Source organism: Schistocerca nitens, chromosome 4 (assembly GCF_023898315.1).
Source record: "Schistocerca nitens isolate TAMUIC-IGC-003100 chromosome 4, iqSchNite1.1, whole genome shotgun sequence".
Taxonomy (NCBI): Eukaryota; Metazoa; Arthropoda; class Insecta; order Orthoptera; family Acrididae; genus Schistocerca; species Schistocerca nitens.
The window spans coordinates 498,569,764-498,590,859 of record NC_064617.1 but is presented as its reverse complement, the minus strand read 5'-3'; the positions used below and the strand labels follow the sequence as shown (position 1 = coordinate 498,590,859).

General features: G+C 44.4%; 1 protein-coding gene across 1 annotated transcript in view; it reads left to right on the top strand.

Annotated features, from left to right (window-relative positions):
- The first annotated feature begins 787 nt into the window (after positions 1-787).
- The window catches only part of LOC126252385 (synaptotagmin-12-like), a 45,941-nt gene continuing 25,632 nt past the window's right edge, over positions 788-21,096 (top strand). The window contains exons 1-4 of the mRNA XM_049953276.1: positions 788-811; positions 9,511-9,627; positions 9,682-9,899; positions 19,446-19,557. Of these exons, the coding sequence (XP_049809233.1) occupies positions 788-811; positions 9,511-9,627; positions 9,682-9,899; positions 19,446-19,557 (471 nt within the window). The remainder of the gene's footprint in view (positions 812-9,510; positions 9,628-9,681; positions 9,900-19,445; positions 19,558-21,096) is intronic.

Genomic DNA, 21,096 nt, shown 5'->3' with positions numbered 1-21,096 from the left:
CAAAAGTGATTCGCACCAACATGAACTATGATTTTTTCCTAGCATTGCAATCCTCCATAAAAATTAACTCATACGAATAATATTTAAATTGCGTAAAATTTACTTTTTGCTTTCCTAGTGAAATACTTTTAACAGAAGGTAGAGCGTGATTAATAATAATCAAGATTCTTAATACATGGCTGTTAATTCGCCCCAGAACCAAAACGTACATATTGTTCAAAAAAAATGTTCAAATGTGTGTGAAATCTTATGGGACTTAACTGCTAAGGTCATCAGTCCCTAAGCTTACACACTACTTAACCTAAATTATCCTAAGGACAAACACACACACCCATGCCCGAGGGAGGACTCGAACCTCCCCCGGGACAAGCCGCGTACATATTGTTAAACACGATGTAATCTTTACTTACAATAATAACTCTGCTAGTTCTTGTAACAAATAAAACTCCAAACATACTACCTTCTTCCAAAAGCGTCGCCTATCTATAAAACCATCTCAAAAAAGTCCTCTTTCTTCAGTCACACCAGGGAACATCTCAAATAAAATTCATGCTCTTTACGGCACGTCTGCCATCAAAGTTCCACACTCAGCGGCGACACAACTCTCTCCCTGCAGTCGACTCACACGCTCTCTACCATTACTACCAACTCTCCAAAACAAAATAAGCGAAATGTGTCTACAAAAAAGCTGAAATAAAACAAAGTGTATAATTGTGCATTTTTATATTTGCAGAAATTATACGCTGCAAGGTATTTACTCGTAAGAGGGGGCAGTATGTCTACGAAAATGCAGGAAGGTAGATATTGTTACGTAAGTCTAACTTTCTGAAGAACAAGTGAATAAAATATTATACACAGACAAGCCAAAATATAATCAAGGCTGCTTTTATTCTTATGGACTTTTTCTTTGGACTGAAGTTCTTGAAAAATAATTTATTCACATTTAATCATATTAGGCTTGCGTGCCTCAGCGATACAGATGGCCGTACCGTAGGTGCAACCACAACGGAGGGGTATCTGTTGAGAGGCCAGACAAACATGTGGTTCCTGAAGAGAGGCAGCAGCCTTTTCAGTAGTTGCAGGGGCAACAGTCTGGATGATTGACTGATCTGGCCTTGTAACATTAATCAAAACGGCCTTGCTGTGCTGGTACTGCGAACGGCTGAAAGCAAGGGGAAACTACAGCCGTAATTTTTCCCGAGGACATGCAGCTTTACTGTATGATTAAATGATGATGGTGTCCTCTTGGGTAAAATATTCCGGAGGTAAAATAGTCCCCCATTCGGATCTCCGGGCGTGGACTACTCAAGGGGACGTCATTATCAGGAGAAAGAAAACTGGCGTTCTACGGATCGGAGCGTGGACTGTCAGATCCCTTAATCGGGCAGGTAGGTTAGAAAATTTAAAAAGGGAAATGGATAGGTTAAAGTTAGATATAGTGGAAATTAGTGAGGTTCAGTGGCAGGAGGAACAAGACATTTGGTCAGGTGAATACAGGGTTATAAATACAAAATCAAATAGGGGTAATGCAGGAGTAGGTTTCATAATGAATAAAAAAATAGGAGTGCGGGTTACCTACTACAAGCAGCATAGTGAACGCATTATTGTGGCCAGGATAGACACAAAGCCCATGCCTACTACAGTAGTACAAGTTTATATGCCAACTAGCTCTGCAGATGATGAAGGAATTGAAGAAATGTGTGACGAGATAAAAGAAATTATTCAGGTGGTGAAGGGAGACGAAAATTTAATAGTCATGGGTGACTGGAATTCGTCAGTAGGAAAAGGGAGAGAAGGAAACATAGTAGGTGAATATGGATTGGGGGGAAGAAATGGAAGAGGAAGCCGCCTTGTATAATTTTGCACAGAGCATAACTAAATCATAGCTAACACTTGGTTCAAGAATCATAAAAGAAGGTTGTATACCTGGAAGAATCCTGGAGATACTAAAAGGTATCAGATAGATTATATAATGGTAAGACAGAGATTTAGGAACCAGGTTTTAAATTGTAAGACATTTCCAGGGGCAGATGTGGATTCTCACCACAATCTATTGGTTATGAACTGCAGATTGAAACTGAAGAAACTGCAAAAAGGTGGGAATTTAAGGAGATGGGACCTGGATAAACTGAAAGAACCAGAGGTTGTAGAGAGTTTCAGGGAGAGCATAAGGGAACAATTGACAGGAATGGAGGAAAGAAATACAGTAGAAGAAGAATGGGTAGCTCTGAGGGATGAAGTAGTGAAGGCAGCAGACGATCAAGTAGGTAAAAAGGCGAGGGCTAATAGAAATCCTTGGGTAACAGAAGAAATATTGAATTTAATTGATGAAAGGAGAAAATATAAAAATGCAGTGAATAAAGCAGGCAAAAAGGAATACAAACGTCTCAAAAATGAGATCGACAGGAAGTGCAAAATGGCTAAGCAGGGATGGCTAGAGGACAAATGTAAGGATATAGAGGCTTGTCTCACTAGGGGTAAGATAGATACTGCCTACAGGAAAATTAAAGAGACCTTTGGAGAGAAGAGAACCACTTGTATGAATATCAAGAGCTCAGATGGCAACCCAGTTCTAAGCAAAGAAGGGAAGGCAGAAAGGTGGAAGGAGTATATAGAGGGTTTATACAAGGGCGATGTACTTGAGGACAATATTATGGAAATGGAGGAGGATGTAGACGAAGACGAAATGGGAGATAAGATACTGCGTGAAGAGTTTGACAGAGCACTGAAAGACCTGAGTCGAAACAAGGCCCCGGGAGTAGACAACATTCCATTAGAACTACTGATGGCCTTGGAAGAGCCAGTCATGACAAAACTTTAACATCTGGTGAGCAAGATGTATGAGACAGGCGAAATACCCTCAGACTTCAAAGAAGAATAGAATAATTCCAATCCCAAAGAAAGCAGGTGTTGACAGATGTGAAAATTACCGAACTATCAGTTTAATAAGTCACAGCTGCAAAATACTAACGCGAATTCTTTACAGACGAATGGAAAAACTGGTAGAAGCGGACCTCGGGGAAGATCAGTTTGGATTCCGTAGAAATGTTGGAACACGTGAGGCAATACTAACCTTACGACTTATCTTAGAAGAAAGATTAAGAAAAGGCAAACCTACGTTTCTAGCATTTGTAGACTTAGAGAAAGCTTTTGACAATGTTAACTGGAATACTCTCTTTCAAATTCTGAAGGTGGCAGGGGTAAAATACAGGGAGCGAAAGGCTATTTACAATTTGTACAGAAACCTGATGGCAGTTATAAGAGACGAGGGGCATGAAAGGGAAGCAGTGGTTGGGAAAGGAGTGAGACAGGGTTGTAGCCTCTCCCCGATGTTATTCAGTCTGTATATTGAACAAGCAGTAAAGGAAACAAAAGAAAAATTCGGAGTAGGTATTAAAATTCATGGAGAAGAAGTAAAAACTTTCAGGTTTGCCGATGACATTGTAATTCTGTCAGAGACAGCAAAGGACTTGGAAGAGCAGTTGAACGGAATGGACAGTGTCTTGAAAGAAGGATATAAGATGAACATCAACAAAAGCAAAACGAGGATAATGGAATGTAGTCAAATTAAATCGGGTGATGCTGAGGGAATTAGATTAGTAAATGAGACACTTAAAGTAGTAAAGGAGTTTTTCTAGTTAGGGAGTAAAATAACTGATGATGGTCGAAGTAGAGAGGATATAAAATGTAGACTGGCAATGGCAAGGAAATCGTTTCTGAAGAAGAGAAATTTGTTAACATCGGGTATAGATTTAAGTGTCAGGAAGTCGTTTCTGAAAGTATTTGTATGGAGTGTAGCCATGTATGGAAGTGAAACATGGACGATAACTAGTTGGACAAGAAGAGAATAGAAGCTTTCGAAATGTGGTGCTACAGAAGAATGCTGAAGATAAGGTGGGTAGATCACGTAACTAATGAGGAGGTATTGAATAGGATTGGGGAGAAGAGAAGTTTGTGGCACAACTTGACTAGAAGAAGGGATTGGTTGGTAGGACATGTTTTGAGGCATCAAGGGATCACAAATTTAGCATTGGAGGGCAGTGTGGAGGGTAAAAATCGTAGAGGTAGACCAAGAGATGAATACACTAAGCAGATTCAGAAGGATGTAGGCTGCAGTAGGTACTGGGAGATGAAGAAGATTGCACAGGATAGAGTAGCATGGAGAGCTGCATCAAACCAGTCCCAGGACTGAAGACCACAACAACAACAACAGGTATGCAAATCAGTTTAAAACAACTTCAGGAAATAACTGTTCCATAGGATTTTGCATTCAGTATTAAATGCTTGTACGACGTTTCGTTTCAATGGCTTTAATAGCTGGAGAGAAAATGTATAGATAACCAAAAATGTAAAGCTTCTGGAAAGGTAAATGAGTGAGAATTTAGACCGCACCTTGTGCATATTGTTAAAGAAATGATTCCTGGATGCACTTGTACTTCCAGTGCAGATATAACAATCTGAAGTTTCATCCTATGATTTGCAAGTAAAATATCAGCCCATTTTTAAAACCCATATTTTTGGGCAAGAATGTGTTTAAAAGAACATCTTTAAGTCAGTTTCTTTCCCATTAATTTCTATTTCTTACAATAAAAATGTAAATAATGTATGTACAGAACAAAATTCACAATATCTGCACTGTAACATTACATTATTTCCTACACTTGGCACACTACTGCTGTGAACAGACGTTCGCCGTTCCTCACTCCAGTTCAGCCGCTGGCACATTGTGCATTGCAACAGCGAAGCGTATAACTTCTGATTCATGTTGCGTAAATCAAAGTCTGCTTTGCCTATAACAGCTTCCTTTATTATTGTGAAGTTTCTATACTTTGCTGATGTCTGCTATGCTCAACAGCGTTTCCAGTGGGGCTCTCATCTGTGTATGAATATGCTGATGAGGCTGGAAGGGCACATCAACACAGCTTTACTTTGCTTTCTTGTGCTTTTTAATTCAGGGTCTAGATTTTGATGGAATACAGAAGAGTGTTTTGAAGTCTTAGTCCATTACAGATAATTTTACCTCAATAAACTTAGGTTTTAATGCTTCCCTATAGTCAAGAAAAAAAATCCAGAAAAGAAGCAAATGATTTAGAAAAGTGCCATATGTACGGACGCCTACTAAATTACTCATTTGCTAGCTAAACTACCATATAAAGAAGCCAGAGTCAGCTCTAGAAAAGCTGATTTGGCAACACTGCAGTCTACTAATAATAAAACTTCTTGTAGAGAAAGAATACGTATCACTCATGTGTTCAAGCATCCAAAGACGCTCGTAGTGGTAAAACTTTCAAACCAATTGCCATTTCTCGTGATTTACACATTTTTCAACTTCTCTTCAGCTCAACATATCACGCAACCGTTCCTTACTGTAAATCGGTATGTTTGTGCCGCCTACGACCATCGGTATCTGCGGCGCTTGAACTGCAGTTAGAGTTGTAAAACTACTGTAGGCTACTGCAGACTATCATAAGAAAGCGTAGACAACGGTAGTTGCCATAGTACAAGGGTTATTCGGAAAGTAAGGAACGATCTGTCGCGAAATGGAAAATACAGTGAAACTCTGATGAAGCATTGAGGATGCGTAGGGCACTGTGTCTACTACGCCCGACGATCGCATCATGTCTCTCTTTTAAGTTCTGAGCTCACCGTGAGAACGTAAAGATGGCTAGACATTATCGTCTCCCGCCAAGTATGAGGGCCTGGCGAAAGATTTCGCCTGAAGCTATGCAATTCACACAACATAACTGTCGTGCGGCTCATTCTACACAACTCTCGGCAGCACTCTGCAGTGGCAATGAAGATGGTCCTGCAGCGTTTTCGATGGGACTTGTTTGATCACCTACAATACAGCCCGTAATTGGCTACCCCTGAGGTATAAAGACAATATTTTGACACAGACAACGAGCTGCAGTCCAGAGTAGAAAGTTCTCGAAAAGCACTGGCGGCTGTTTTCCTTAACGAGGGAATTGAAAAAGTGGTAAAACGCTACGAGAGATGTCTAAGTCTGAGCGGCGACTGTATAGAGAAGTATCTGGAAGGTGTAGCTAACTGTTGCAAATAAAACAGTTTTGATTTTTACTGTGGTTTCCATTTCGGGACCTATCGTTCCTTAATTTCCGAATAGCCCTCGTAGCTTTGGTCAGTTGCGGTGCTACCCGCATTAGCTGTGCACTGGGTGTGTTGCATACCTGTCGGGCGTTACCACTTTAGCATTTCTTTCATTACACATGCGATGAGTGTCTTATTGCAGTACCCTAAAAACCGAAAGCGACTAACCGTCTACAAACTCAATGACGACGTACACTGGAGAGCCAAAGAAACTGGTACACCTACCTAATATCGTGTAGGGCCCCCGAGAGCACGCAGAAGTGCCGCAACACGACGTGGCATGTACTCGATTAATTTCTGAAGTTGTGCTGGAGGGAACTGACTCCATGAATCCTGCGGGGCTGTCCATAAATCCGTAAGAGTACGAGGTGGTGGAGATCTCTTCTGAACAGCACGTTGCAAGGCATCCCAGATATGCTCAATAATGTTCACGTCTGGGGAGTTCGGTGGCCAGCAGAACTGTTTAAACTCAAAAGAGTGTTCCTGGAGCCACTCTGTAGCAATCCTCGACGTGTGTGGTGTCGCATTATCCTGCTGGAATTGCCCAAGACCGTCGGAATGCACAGTGGACAAACATGAATGCACGTGATCAGTCAGGTCGCTACGTATGTGTCACATGTCGTATCTAGATATATAATGGGTCCCATATCACTCCAGCTGCACACGCCCTACACCATTACAGAGCCTCCCTCAGCTTGAAAAATCCCTTGCTGATATGCAGGGTCCATGGATTCATGAGGTTGTCTCCATACTCGTACACGGCCATCCGCTCGATACAATCTGAAACGAAACTCGTCCGACCAGGCAACATGTTTCTAATCATCAACAGTCAAATGTCGGTGTTGACGGGCCCAGGCGAGGTGCTAAGCTTTGTTTCGTGCAGTCATCAAGAGTACACGAGTGGGCTTCGGCTCCGAATGCCCATATCTATGATGTTTCGTTGAATGGTTCGCACGCTGCCACTTGTTGATGGCCTTTCATTGAAATCTGCAGCAATTTGAGTAAGGGTTGCACTTCTGTCACGTTGGACGATTCTCTTCAGTCGTCGTTGGTCCCGTTTTTGCAAAATCTTTTTCCGGCCGCAGCGATGTCGGGGATCTGATGCTGTACCGGAATCCTGATATTCACGGTGCACTCGTGAAATGATGGTACGGGAAAATCCCCATTTCATCGCTACCTCGGAGATGCTGTGTCCCATCGCTGGTGTGCCAACTACAGCACCACGTTCAAACTCACTTAAATCTTGATAACCTGCGATTGTAGCAGCAGTAACCGATCTAACAACTGCGCCAGACACTTGTTGTCTTATATTGGAGTTGCCGACTGCAGCGCTGTACCTTTGTATTTGAATACGCATGGCTATACCAGTTTCTTTGGCGCTACAATGTATAAGGCGCCGGGTATAGTTATCCTCCTGTCTGTTATTAAGAATAAACCGTATTTATAGGAAAGCTGAAAGTGTCAATGTTTAATTCAGCTTTTATCCGAAAATCGCTGATTTGTAAGGTGCAACAGAAGGATGTTGTAGTAGCATTAAAACAAACAATAGAGATTCATCATATAATGCTAGAGAACACAATTTCCCTAGCAAAAAGGAAAATTAAAAAGAAAGACTGCGGCGGCGCGGTTCTTTCCGTCCCTTTACGACGAACCTGCACCTACCTGTGAAAATTGCCTCAGCAGATCATCAGTAGGAAAGCCGAGTGAAACCTACTGTACTTCGACGTGAACCAGGCTGCAATTAAAATCAGCAATCTACGTTTCGGGAGAAACACGAAATGAAAGGTTGGAAATTTTGTCCTCAATTAATATATTCTGAAACTTAGGTGAACAAGTATCATTGCCAAGCCCGTGCTAGTCTTAACACAGTCACTCACAATCCCTTTCACTCACGTCAGAAAGTTTATGGTGTTGCATTTCCAGAAAACGTAATAGCTACAAAAATACTCATTGTTTTTGATTGAGAATGCTCGCCAAATATTAAGTCTGTCGGTATCAAATGCAGTCACAGTTTTTAGCCACCGACCTGCTCAATACGCCACGCGGAATATATGTCTTTTCTCGTCACAAAATTCACTTAAAAATTCCGAAATTTCTACACACACATCGGAGTAATTATGTCGTCACTTTACCACACTTTTGATGTATGAAACCCTGCTAGATCCAGCAACTTATCATTTCCATCAGAACTATTAATGCACACGTCCGATCTCTTTCATGGCTAGGCTTCGACTCCCCCCTAGAATACTCTAAGTGTTCTCTACCAGCAGAGAAAAGCGCGCGAAGAATATTGCTTTACCATTGGTCAGTTTACTCAACAGCCAATAGCACAACAACATTCTCCCGCGTCAATCCGCGTTTTTCATCAATGACCAATCGCGAAATACGACTGCACTTTTTACCGACGTAATTATGTAATATGCTTAAGCTTTGCTTATGCATAAAGTTATTTACTATTGTTATTTATACCTGAATTAACTTTCCCTTTACCATAAACTTACTTTACAAATCTATTCTATAAAAATCCCCTTTGTTCATATCCATACTTCTTCGAAATGATCCCACACTAAATCCTACTACATAACTCGTTAAACACTTATCTTCATATTAACATTAATCCCCACTCACGCATCATTCATACTGCTAAAACACATTTATAACATTTTACATACGCAAAAAGACATAACAACACTTTATGAAAATACTATAACAGTTTATGAAAAACATTCTATTACTTTAGTGCACTGTAGTGGGCACAATCGAAACTAAAATCACAGTCCCCCTATCCAATATTGTCCTCTATCGGCTGACACATAAACTACGTGCGCGTCCAGTCTCGCATCACCATCTGTCACTCTACAGCTCTGAGACACATCTCCCACTTAGCCGCCTTCAAGACAGGATCGTTATATGGCGCTACGCCTCAAGACGCATAACAAAAACATATCACACATCGCTTCAATACTTTCTCGAACTCACATAAAATATGTTTGTGTTATTCATAAGTAACTTTGATTATGGTGAAGGTATACATTTTTTTATGTTTGCGCATGGAAACTGTGCATGCACCAAAAGTAACTGCTTTGGTTACATAAGGCGCAAAAGTTACGCTTTCAGCTAATTTTTATTGCTTATACAGTAAAATGCAATTTATATTCAATAAGAATATAAAATACACAATGGACTAGCAATGAATGATGTGCAACTCTAATTATGTGCAAAAACAAAAAAAAACAAAAAAACATCGAGAAGTCGTCGACTCTCATTTTCTCTCTTACACATTCATTTGTGTTTCTTTCCCTACCAATACTACCGGTAATCCTTGTATGTAGCGTAGCAAAACTAGCGAACCGTAGTTCTGGTAGAGCGCGACTGTAGCTGCAGCGGTTGGCGTGCCGACAGGTGCGCGCGGAGTCGGACACGAGCCTGGAGGTGGCGCTGCGGTTCGGGGGCGCGGCTGCGGCTGCGGCGGCGGCCGGCGTGGGCGCCATGGCGATCCCGCCGCAGCCGCTGCGGCCCGCGCCCTCGCCGCCGCCGCCGCCGCCCCCGCCGCCGCTGGCGCCGCCGCCGCAGCCGCTGCCGCTGCCGTCCCCAGTGCCGCCGCCGCAGCAGCAGCCGCTCCCAGCCGCCCCCAGCGCGCCCGCCACCGACCTGGAGGTGTGCGAAGTGCCGGCCGGGCTGCGGCGCGCCGCCTCCTGCGAGTCGGTCTGCTCGGACACGTCCGTCGTGCTGGGAGACCTCCAGGAGGCGCCCGTCGCAGGGTACCTCTGCGTCGGCCTCGAGAGCGACAGGTTGTAAGCTACTAGTCAACTACTATCGCACTCAATTAGCTTTCGGCAATCACGTTGCTTAACCAATAGCAGAGCTCACATCCGTCGGTCACAATCGCGTCTGACAATGACCGTGTGCTCTTAGCCAACAGCTCAATTTGTTATCAATTATCAGTCACTGATTCCTAGTTTCCGCACACACATTGTTGAAATCACAATTGCCCGCATCTCGTGGTCGTGCGGTAGCGTTCTCGCTTCCCACGCCCGGGTTCCCGGGTTCGATTCCCGGCGGGGTCAGGGATTTTCTCTACCTCGTGATGGCTGGGTGTTGTGTGCTGTCCTTAGGTTAGTTAGGTTTAAGTAGTTCTAAGTTCTAGGGGACTTATGACCACAGCAGTTGAGTCCCATAGTGCTCAGAGCCATTTGAACCATTTGAAATCACAATTCTACCTTCCATACACGTAAGTTCATTACCAGCGATAAGTCTTCCAAACACTATACAGGGTGTTACAAAAAGGTACGGCCAAACTTTCAGGAAATATTCCTCACACACAAAGAACGAAAATATGTTATGTGGACATGTGTCCGGAAACGCTTACTTTCCATGTTAGAGCGCATTTTATTACTTCTCTTCAAATCACATTAATCATGGAATGGAAACACACAGCAACAGAACGTACCAGCGTGACTTCAAACACTTTGTTACAGGAAATGTTCAAAATGTCCTCCGTTAGCGAGGATACATGCATCCACCCTCCGTCGCATGGAATCCCTGATGTGCTGATGCAGCCGTGGAGAATGGCGTATTGTATCACAACCGTCCACAATACGAGCACGAAGAGTCTCTACATTTGGTACCGGGGTTGCGTAGACAAGAGCTTTCAAATGCTCCCATAAATGAAAGTCAAGAGGGTTGAGGTCAGGAGAGCGTGTAGGCCATGGAATTGGTCCGCCTCTACCAATCCATCGGTCACCGAATCTGTTGTTGAGAAGCGTACGAACACTTCGACTGAAATGTGCAGGAGCTCCATCGTGCATGAACTACATGTTGTGTCGTACTTGTAAAGGCACATGTTCTAGCAGCACAGGTAGAGTATCCCGTATGAAATCATGATAACGTGCTCCATTGATCGTAGGTGGAAGAACATGGTGCCCAATCAAGACATCACCAACAATGCCTGCCCAAACGCTCACAGAAAATCTGTGTTGATGACGTGATTGCACAATTGCGTGCGGATTCTCGTCAGCCCACACATGTTGATTGTGAAAATTTACAATTTGATCACGTTGGAATGAAGCCTCATCCGTAAAGAGAACATTTGCACTGAAATGAGGATTGACACATTGTTGGATGAACCATTCGCAGAAGTGTACCCGTGGAGGCCAATCAGCTGCTGATAGTGCCTGCACACGCTGTACATGGTACGGAAACAACTGGTTCTCCCGTAGCACTCTCCATACAGTGACGTGGTCAACGTTACCTTGTACAGCAGCAACTTCTCTGACTCTGACATTAGGGTTATCGTCAACTGCACGAAGAATTGCCTGATCCATTGCAGGTGTCCTCGTCGTTCTAGGTCTTCCCCAGTCGCGAGTCATAGGCTGGAATGTTCCGTGCTCCCTAAGACACCGAACGTCTTCCTGTCGGGACACCTTCGTCCTGGGAATCTGTCTCGATACAAACGTACCGTGCCACGGCTATTGCCCCGTGCTAATCCATACATCAAATGGGCATCTGCCAACTCCGCATTTGTAAACATTGCACTGACTGCAAAACCACGTTCGTGATGGACACTAACCTGTTGATACGTACTGATGTGCTTGATGCTAGTACTGTAGAGCAATGAGTCGCATGTCAACACAAGCACCGAAGTCAACATTACCTTCCTTCAACTGGGCCAACTGGCGGTGAATCGAGGAACTACAGTACATACTGACGAAACTCAAATGAGCTCTAACATGGAAATTAAGCGTTTCCGGACACATGCCCACATAACATCTTTTCTTTATTTGTGTGTGAAGAATGTTTCCTGAAAGTTTGGCCGTACCTTTTTGTAACACCCTGTATACAGGGTGAGGCAGCTAAACCCCTTGTATCTCCCCAACCGTAATAGATACACAGATGCCGTTTAGACAGTGAATTGCAGGGACAGGGGCTACTTGGATACACCACATTTGATGTTTATCCTAGTTTTTATTACAGAGGTATGAGGCCAACTTTGTTTTTTTATAAATGGAACCTATGTTAAATTTTAGCGTAACATGATGGGCTTAAGAAGTCGGTTTCAAATATGTGTACGTCGTAATATTTAGGCGAATAATTTTTGAGACATTCTCGTATCGTGTTCGTCCTTCGAAGCGGCGTTGTCCAATGCGACCTCTCCTGTTGTGTAGAGTATACGGTAAACGTCGCGAGTCCGTCCTTACACAACACGCCCATTTACCCGACAATAGTAACACATACTCCGATATTTTGCGCAAAAATTAACTGACGATATCGCGCAAATATTATTCAGTTATTTCACAACTGTGATACCAAAATAATAGACAACATACAGTACTAAAATACTACAAGATGTTAATACATTTTAAGTAACAGAAATACAAATGTAAATGAGGAAGCCCTTATTGGTCACAATTATTTCGTACGTATTTGTTTTTTATTCGAAAATATTTACTATTGATCACAATACGAAGCAAATACACAAAAAGATGCAAAATACGTACTGCACATGATACAAAACTTTACTGAAGCATGTGCTCAAAATGCTTCCCCTCTGCTGCAATGCACATTTGTAGTCGTCGTTCGAATGATTCGTGAATGGCTGCGAGGGTGTCACGTGAGATATCAGCGCACGCTTCGATCATACTTTGCTTCATATCGTCTGGCGTAGTTGGTATTTGAGCACACACTTTGTGTTTGATTGCTCCCCACAGAAAAAAAAATCAAGAGTGGTCAAATCAGGAGACCGGGCTGGCTACTTCACTTCAGCACGTCGTCCTATCCAATAATCCGGGAACTTTTCATTTAACAGCTCTGTAGACGCACGGGAAAAGTGAGCAGGACAGCCGTCATGTTGGAACCACATGCACTGACACGTAGTTAGTGGTATCTCTTCCAGCAAAATGGCCAGAACGTTTCGCAGGGACTGTGCATAGTTATTGCCATTTAGTATACCCGGAATGACGTACGGCACCACAATAACATTTCCGATGATGCCGCACCACACGTTAACACTCCACGGTTGCTGATGCTGTACCTGTCGAAGCCAGTGAGGGTTTTCTATTGACCAGTAATGCATATTATGCAAATTCATATTACCGTGGTTGGTGAAACTCGCTTCACCAGTAAAAAGCACCCGTTTAAAAACCGTTGGCCAGCCGGAGTGGACGATCGGTTCTAGACGCTACAGTCTGGAACCCCGCGACCGCTACGGTCACAGGTTCGAATCCTGCCTCGGGCTTGGATGTGTGTGATGTCCTTAGGTTAGTTAGGTTTAAGTAGTTCTAAGTTCTAGGGGACTGATGACCTCAGAAGTTAAGTCCCATAGTGCTCAGAGCCATTTGAACCATTTCTTTCGAAAAAACGTTGGATCATATTGTAGGCGCTGCAGAGCAAACCGGCAAAATTCCTGGCGCCGTTCGAAATCCATACCGGAGAGTGATTGATGTAATGAGAGGTGAAACGGGTGAAATCTATGCCGGTGCAATATGCGTAGAACACTTGTCTGACTTAAACCACATTCTGAGGCGATGCGTCGCGACGAAACAGTAGGGTCGTTATGCGCCAACGCTAGAACACCCTCTTCATGTACCTCGCCAGTTGCAGTTTTCTGCCTTGTCCTCTGTATCGCGTTCCATGATTCCGATTCAAATAGTTTCTTGCAAATACGGGCAAGAAGCTGGCGCGTAGGACGCTCACGATCAGGATACAGCTCTACATTTCGCTTTATTGCATTTCTTCTGCTTTCACTGTTGTGTCTAGACCATACAGCCTAGACACAATGCTGTAGCCGATAGGGCACGCAATGCTAACGCAGACGGGCGTGAAGTCTGGAACATGAGACTTATAAATGAATAAGAAGACAAGTACGTAGATGCTGGTTACTTAACTTTTAATTAGTCCTTGGAATACATCTCTCTTGAATATTAGTAAGCTATAGGCACTGATACAAATGGCGCCTTGCTAGGTGGTCGCCATTTAACTTAGCAGAGGGCTATTCTACTGTCTATCTCTCGGCAATTGAGAGCAAGGCTTAGCACGTCCAATCGCTAGCTATGTTGTCCGTACAACTGGGACGAGGTCTCCTCAGTCTCTCGAGACCTGCCATGTGATGGCGCTAGGTTTGCGATCACACAGTGGCGACACGCGGGTCCGACATGTACTACAGGACCGCGGCCGATTTAAGTTACCACCTAGCAAGTGTGGTGTCTAGCGGTGACACCACATTCACCATACACCAGAAGCATATCTAACTTTTCTTCGTTGGTGTACATGTCTGCTCCAAGAAACTGTGACGAAAATGCGATGTCTCATTACCCCAGTAGCACATCTATACCCTTCTCTCCAGCTACCTCGTGCGTCACCTTGCGGCGTTATCGGGAAGCAGGAAAACAACGCCTTTACTGTTAAGTTCCTCAGTGGTCAACAGGAGAGGTCGCATTGGACAACGCCGCTTCGAAGGACGATCACGATACGAGAACATATCTGGGTCTCAAAAACTATTCGCCCAAAATATTATGATATACACATATTTGAAACCGTCTTTTTAAGCCCATCGTGTTATGCTAAAATTTAACACAGGGTTCTATTTAAAAAAACCAAAGATGGCCTCATATCTCTGTAGTAAAAAATAGCACAAACAGGAAGTGTGATGTATCCAAGTATCCCTGCCCCTGCAGTTCACTGTCCAAACGGCATCTTTGTATCTATTACTTTTGGGGAGATACAAGGGGTGTCATGACGTAGCTGCCCCACCCCGTATACAGGATGATTCAGTAGGTATGTCACACAATTTATGAGGTGATTCTACGGGTGACAATAAACGGAAAAAGTCCCATGAACAAATGTCCGATTTTGGATCGTCATGGAACTGGAGCAGGTTGAAGACAACACACATCCATGAATGAATATAAACACACGTGTGAATATTAATTACCGACATGCTGTATAGGCACTGTGGTGAACAGAATAATTGTGGGACAGATGACTGATCCGTCCCACTGGAGATGTGAGAGTTCTCAACAGAGAGTTCTCAACAGAGAGTTCTCAACAGAGAGTTCTCTGTGGTGTCGCACCGAGGCAACAGCAGCAAGTGTACCCAGCGTGCAATCGTGGGTTGGATCAGTGAGTACTTGTGAGGTCGTGTGCGTGTCGTGCTTGAGTGTTGTTTAATTGAGGAGGTCTGTGGCATCCATGAATAACAACATGCTGCATATGTTCACCTGTCTAGGATAAGCAGACACGTTGTGTGTGGGTGGGGACTGCAATACCAGTGGCCACGCAGTTCTGACAAAATATCAGAGACGTTTCCCTGATCGACGAACCCCCTGTGCCTGGTATTTGCCAGATTTCTTCAAACATTAAGTGCATCCAGAACACTAACCAGTGTCACAGTAATATCTGAACGTGAAGCCGTCCAGTCGGCTGAGGAAAGGGAAGATATTATTGCAATGGTATAACAGAATCCCACCACCAGTACACGGCACACTAGCCGTCAGCTCGATTTTCCACAAGCGCGGATGGGCGTACGTTACATTCCGAGGGCTTGTACACATTCCATGTGCAGCTCGTGCAGCATCTGTATCCAGGTGTTTCAGTAGGCATATAACAATTTTTTGAACCGTTGGCAGCAGAGACGTCGTGCAATTTACACGCAATGGTATCATGAACAACCGCAGTTCTCTTCATAGGCGATAGAGAACCCACATAACATTAGGGAAACATGATTCCAAGTTAGGTTATCAGTGAACGTCTGATGTGGTGCGATTGATATCCTTTGATACGGCTTGTGTTTCTGCCAAATCGCATTGACAGCCGCAGCATAGCACATTTCCTGATAGAAGTCTACCCGCACTTTTGGTGCACTGACCGTGGCGGACCCATTAACTGGCCTGCCAGGTCACCCTGCCTAACCACATTAGACTTCTGTTTATGGGGCTGGTTAAAGGAGGATGTGTACGCTACAAAGGTGGATACATATGAAGAACTTGTCTCTCCCATCACCGACGTTGTTGGCTGCATTAAAACCCGCCGAGATGATGTTCGATGTGCAACAAAACACACCCTCCAACGTGTCGACAAGTGCCATGAGATGGGTGGGGGACTTTTTGAACACTTCTTGTAGGACGGATCAGACACAGCAATTTGTTAAGTAATATTCACATTTGTCTTCATAATCATCCATGAATGTGTGTAGTCTTCATTCTGCTCCAGTTCTGTAACGATCGAAAATCGGACACATGTTCACAGGATTTTATCGGTTTATAAATTGTTGATGATGTACAGCAACCAGCCACAAATTGGTTTTTGATGACTTTATTTAAAAAATACAGGTACTGGTTTCGAATTTTTCACAATTTATAATCAGATGGTTTTTTTTCCTGCTTTCATCAAAACAAATTATACATTGGTTTCCTGTGAGTTGCCCTATGATAAACAATAATTCAGAATCATAAACGTGTAACCAAATGGTTGCGGAACATACTTGTGTTGGAATGAAACTTGCGTGAAATGTCCATCTGGCGCAATCGTTTTTGCATTTTTCTTCCAATGAAATACATCCTCAAGGATGTTTGTATTATCACGGTCACAAAAAAATTTTCGATGTGCACCACATGTTTTGATTTACAACATATCGAGTGAAAGTGGTTTACAATGTAGTGCAACGTTTGTGACTGTGAAAATACAAACATCCTTGAGAATGTATCTTATTTGATGAAAAATGCCAAAACGTATGCACCAGATGGACATTTCAAGTAAGCTGCATTCCAACACAAATATGTAGCGCAACCATTTAGTTACACGTTTATAATTTTGAATTATTGTTTATCCTACGGCAACTGGGGCAACGGCCTTGCCACAGTGGATACACCGGTTCCCGTGAGATCACCGAAGTTAAGCGCTGTCGTGCGTGGCCGGCACTTGGATGGGTGACCATACAGCCGCCATTCGTTGCCGCCATTTTTCGGGGTGCACTCAGCCTCGTGATGCCAACTGAGGAGCTACTCGACCGAATAGTAGCGGCTCCGGTCAAAGAAAACCATCATAACGACCGGGAGAGCGGTGTGCTGACCACACGCGCCTCCTATCCGCATCCTCAACTTGAGGATGACACGGCGGTCGGATGGTCCCGATGGGCCACTTGTGGCCTGAAGACGGAGTGCTACGGCAACTCGAAGGAAACCAATGTATAATTTTTTTTTTGGTGAAAGCAAGAAAAAAACCGTCTGATGATAAATTGTGAAAAATTCGAAGCCAGTAACGGTATTTTTTAAATAACGTCACCTAAAAACAATTTGTAGCTGGTTGCTGTACACCGTCACCAATTATTTCATATGACAGCCACAGTCACCAACCATGTCTTTATTTGACAAAATTGCTTTTTCGGTTTGTTTTCACACGTAGAATCGCTTCACAAATTATGTGACTTTCCTCCTGAATCATTCTGAATACAACTAGGGCCAAACGGCCAATGATCTCTTCCATACGTATGTACAAACATCCCCGAACTCCTGCGGGAATCAGCGATCACAGCGATTAGTAAAAGTAATGGGCAGTAGTGTGCGAATAAGCTGTAAATTTGTGTCCATCGAGGATCGTGTCCAGAAGTTCATGAGCAACGAAAAACTCCGGGTTCGAGTCCCAGCCCAGCACAAATTTGAAAATTTCCCCATTGATTTTTTTCCAATACCCACTAGACGCTAATGTCGTTATTCCTTTGATTAACTTTTATTGGCGTTGTAGAGAGAACTCAGGACAGGAATATCCTGTAGTAAGTCATGTCCGTAAATACGCCGTTTGGAAGATAAACGACTCTGAATGATGGGAAGGCAATACACATGGACAGAGGTCGGTGTCTCGTCTCATGTGATATATTGTGTGACGTCATTCAAGTTTCATCAGAGAATAGTCCAATGACTTGACGCCCATGTACATCAGCTGCCACTGAGTGATAGAAAAAGACGGTGCATTACAGAATGATTCAGTATACGTTTTCTGAATGTACCGACATGTTGCTCATCTACGATGAAAGTGGACAAAATGGTCGATTAGCGGACGCCTGTATCAAGAACGATTTCCAGGTCGTGCCTGTCCATCACATGCCATTTATGCAACTGGGACGACAGCTTCAGGAAATCGGAACCTTCAAGGCCGCGCTGTTGACATTGGAGAGGAAGTCCTCCTACTGCTCGACCAGAAATCGTCGACGAGTACCCGCAGCATCGTAGGTTCCGTGGATGTGTTCCAGAGCAGCAGCTACACCCATACTACCTACAGAGGGGGCAACTGCTAAGTCCAGCTGTTTTTGCGCCACGTACCTATCACGGTTCCTACACCGTTGTGTCGACGTTCCAGATTTTCCTCGGATGATTCTTTTACAGGTGAAGTGCATTTCACAAACGAAGGTCTACTCATCCTTCGTAACAGCCACATTTGGAGTGAGGAAAACCCTCATACCAGAAAATCCCATGGATTTCAACAGCGTTTCGGTATAAGGTGTGGGCTGGTATTATTCATGGTCGTCTGATTGGCCCATGTACTGTACCGACCCGTCTAACGGATCACAGCTAGTTGGCCTACCTAAAAAAATGTACTGGTGCAGCTTTTGGCGGATGTGCGTTGCATACTCGTCTGATGATGTAGTCCCAGCATCATGGCGCTCCAGCCCACTTTTCGCGCAACGTCCGCCAGTACCTTCACAAAGTATTCGGGCACAGGTGGATGGGTCGCTCTAGACCGTTTCATTGGTCACCGCATTCGCCTAACATAACACCTCTGGACTTTTTCCTGTGGGGCTACATAAAGAGTATTGTTTACGACACTCCTGTGGAACCACAGGACGATCTTCTTGCAATGGATGCAGAGCAGGTCATACAGGACAGTTCAGGATTTTCGGACCATGTACATGAGTGCATTGTTCTCAAGCAAACTTCGTGCAACGAAACTCGTGGTCTCCACATCGAGTATACGTTGTTGTTCACCTGCAGCGTATTTTTTGACGTTCTTTCGAAGTCGTTTATTTTCCAAACAGCGCAATTTGGGACATGTGTTTATTACCAAATATTGCTGTCCTGAGACCCCCCTACAATACCTATAACTGTGTAATAGGAATTCTGAATCACCCTGTATAATGGACCCTGGACAAAAAAGTTTATTACCATTAGATTGAGTGGAAGGAAACAATCATTGTGGCCGAAATGTCGGTCTTGTTCAGTGATTCAGTAGTGAGTTTACAACACGACGCGTCGGCATCGCCAGAAAACTTTTGTGTCAACTGACTCATTCCGAGGCAGAACGTACACTCAGTTAACAGCTTTTTTCTCTGTGTTTCCGGGGACGAGCAGCAGCGGCGAGCTGGTGGTGACCGTGCTGGAGGCCAAGGAGCTGGCCGACAGCCCGGACTCCTACGTGCGGCTCTCGCTGTCGCCCGACAGGAACTGCGTCGTGCAGACCAGGGTAAGCACGCTATTGTGACGATGTAGCCTCTGTAATTCCTTGCTGCCTTCTAGAACACGTATCATAAACCTGTCGCTTGCACACTATCTGACAAAAAAAGTGAAGCGTCCACACGAGCAAGAGGAAACGAAATGAAACTTCACCAATTGAGACGGTACGTAGTGTTATTTCATAAGTTACACAGTCGAGTAAAATTTACAAAGAACTTGGCAGTATGAGCCCCCTTATCAGTACGAAGTAGCACCCTCCCTCGCCTGGATGCATGCACTAATCCGGTCGAGAAGCATGTCATTAAGCCTTGGTATTCTCTTGTGAGGCAATCTGACCCACAACTGTTGTAACTCCTCCCTGATATCCTGGATGGTGGCACTGGGATGGAGATGACGCCAGAGCTGATACCACACAGGTTCTGTCAGGAACAGATCTGGGAATTCTACTGGCCACAAGAGTACCTCTGAGCCACGCTGGTAGTTCGTAGAGACTCGTACCATATTTGAACGAACATTTTTCTGTTGCAAAATGGCACCACGATCTTGTCTCATCAAAGGTAAGAAATGATGACACAGGATGTATCATCAGAGTCCCCTCAACGCCCGATGGCTCGCCACACCACGTCCGGAAACGTCTGCCACACCATGACGCTATGAGTAATGACGCTATTCCTCTCCAAAACACTGGAAGAATGGGACTGTTCTCCAAATCGCCACCATCCTTCGCGGCGATGGTCATCCGAGCTCCACTTATGCTCATAAATTAAGGACAATTGCAGAATGTGGTGCCACACGACGTGGACTACACAAAACTGCTGCTAATAGCATAGGCACATAGGGAACACACACGACACAGATCTGTAAGTCCACGGTATTGGTGATAAGTTGAGAAAACCGTCCCGAAACACATGTGCTACAAAACGCCACTGTTTCCTGCGCATGGACCCCGACATCAATATGGGATATGATCGCCATGCACACGTACATAGGCCGCACAATGGGTTGGCATACTCTGGACCAGGTAGTCGAGCAGCTGCTGGGCTGTAGCCTCCCATTCTTGCACCAGTGCCTGTCGGAGCTCCTGAAGAGTCGTAGAGGTTTGAAGACGTGCAGCGATACGTCGACCGAGAGCATCCCAGACGTGTTCGATGGGGTTTAGGCCTGTAGAACAGGCAGTCCACTCCATTCGCCTGATATCTTCTGTTTCAAGGTACTCTTCCACGACGGCAGCTCGGTGGGGCCGTGCGTTAGCATCCATGAGGAGGAAGGTGGGACCCACTGCAACCCTGAAAAGGTGGGCATACTGGTGCAAAATGACGTCCCGATACACCTGACCTGTTACAGTTCCTCTGTCAGAGACATGCAGGGGTGTACGTGCACCAATCATAATCCTACCCCACACCATCAAACCACGACCTCCATACAGGTCCCTTTCAAGGGCATTAAGGGGTTGGTATCTGGTTCCTGGTTCACGCCAAATGAAAACCCGGCGAGAATCACTGTTCAGATTACACCTGGACTCGTCCGTGAACATAATCTGGGACCACTG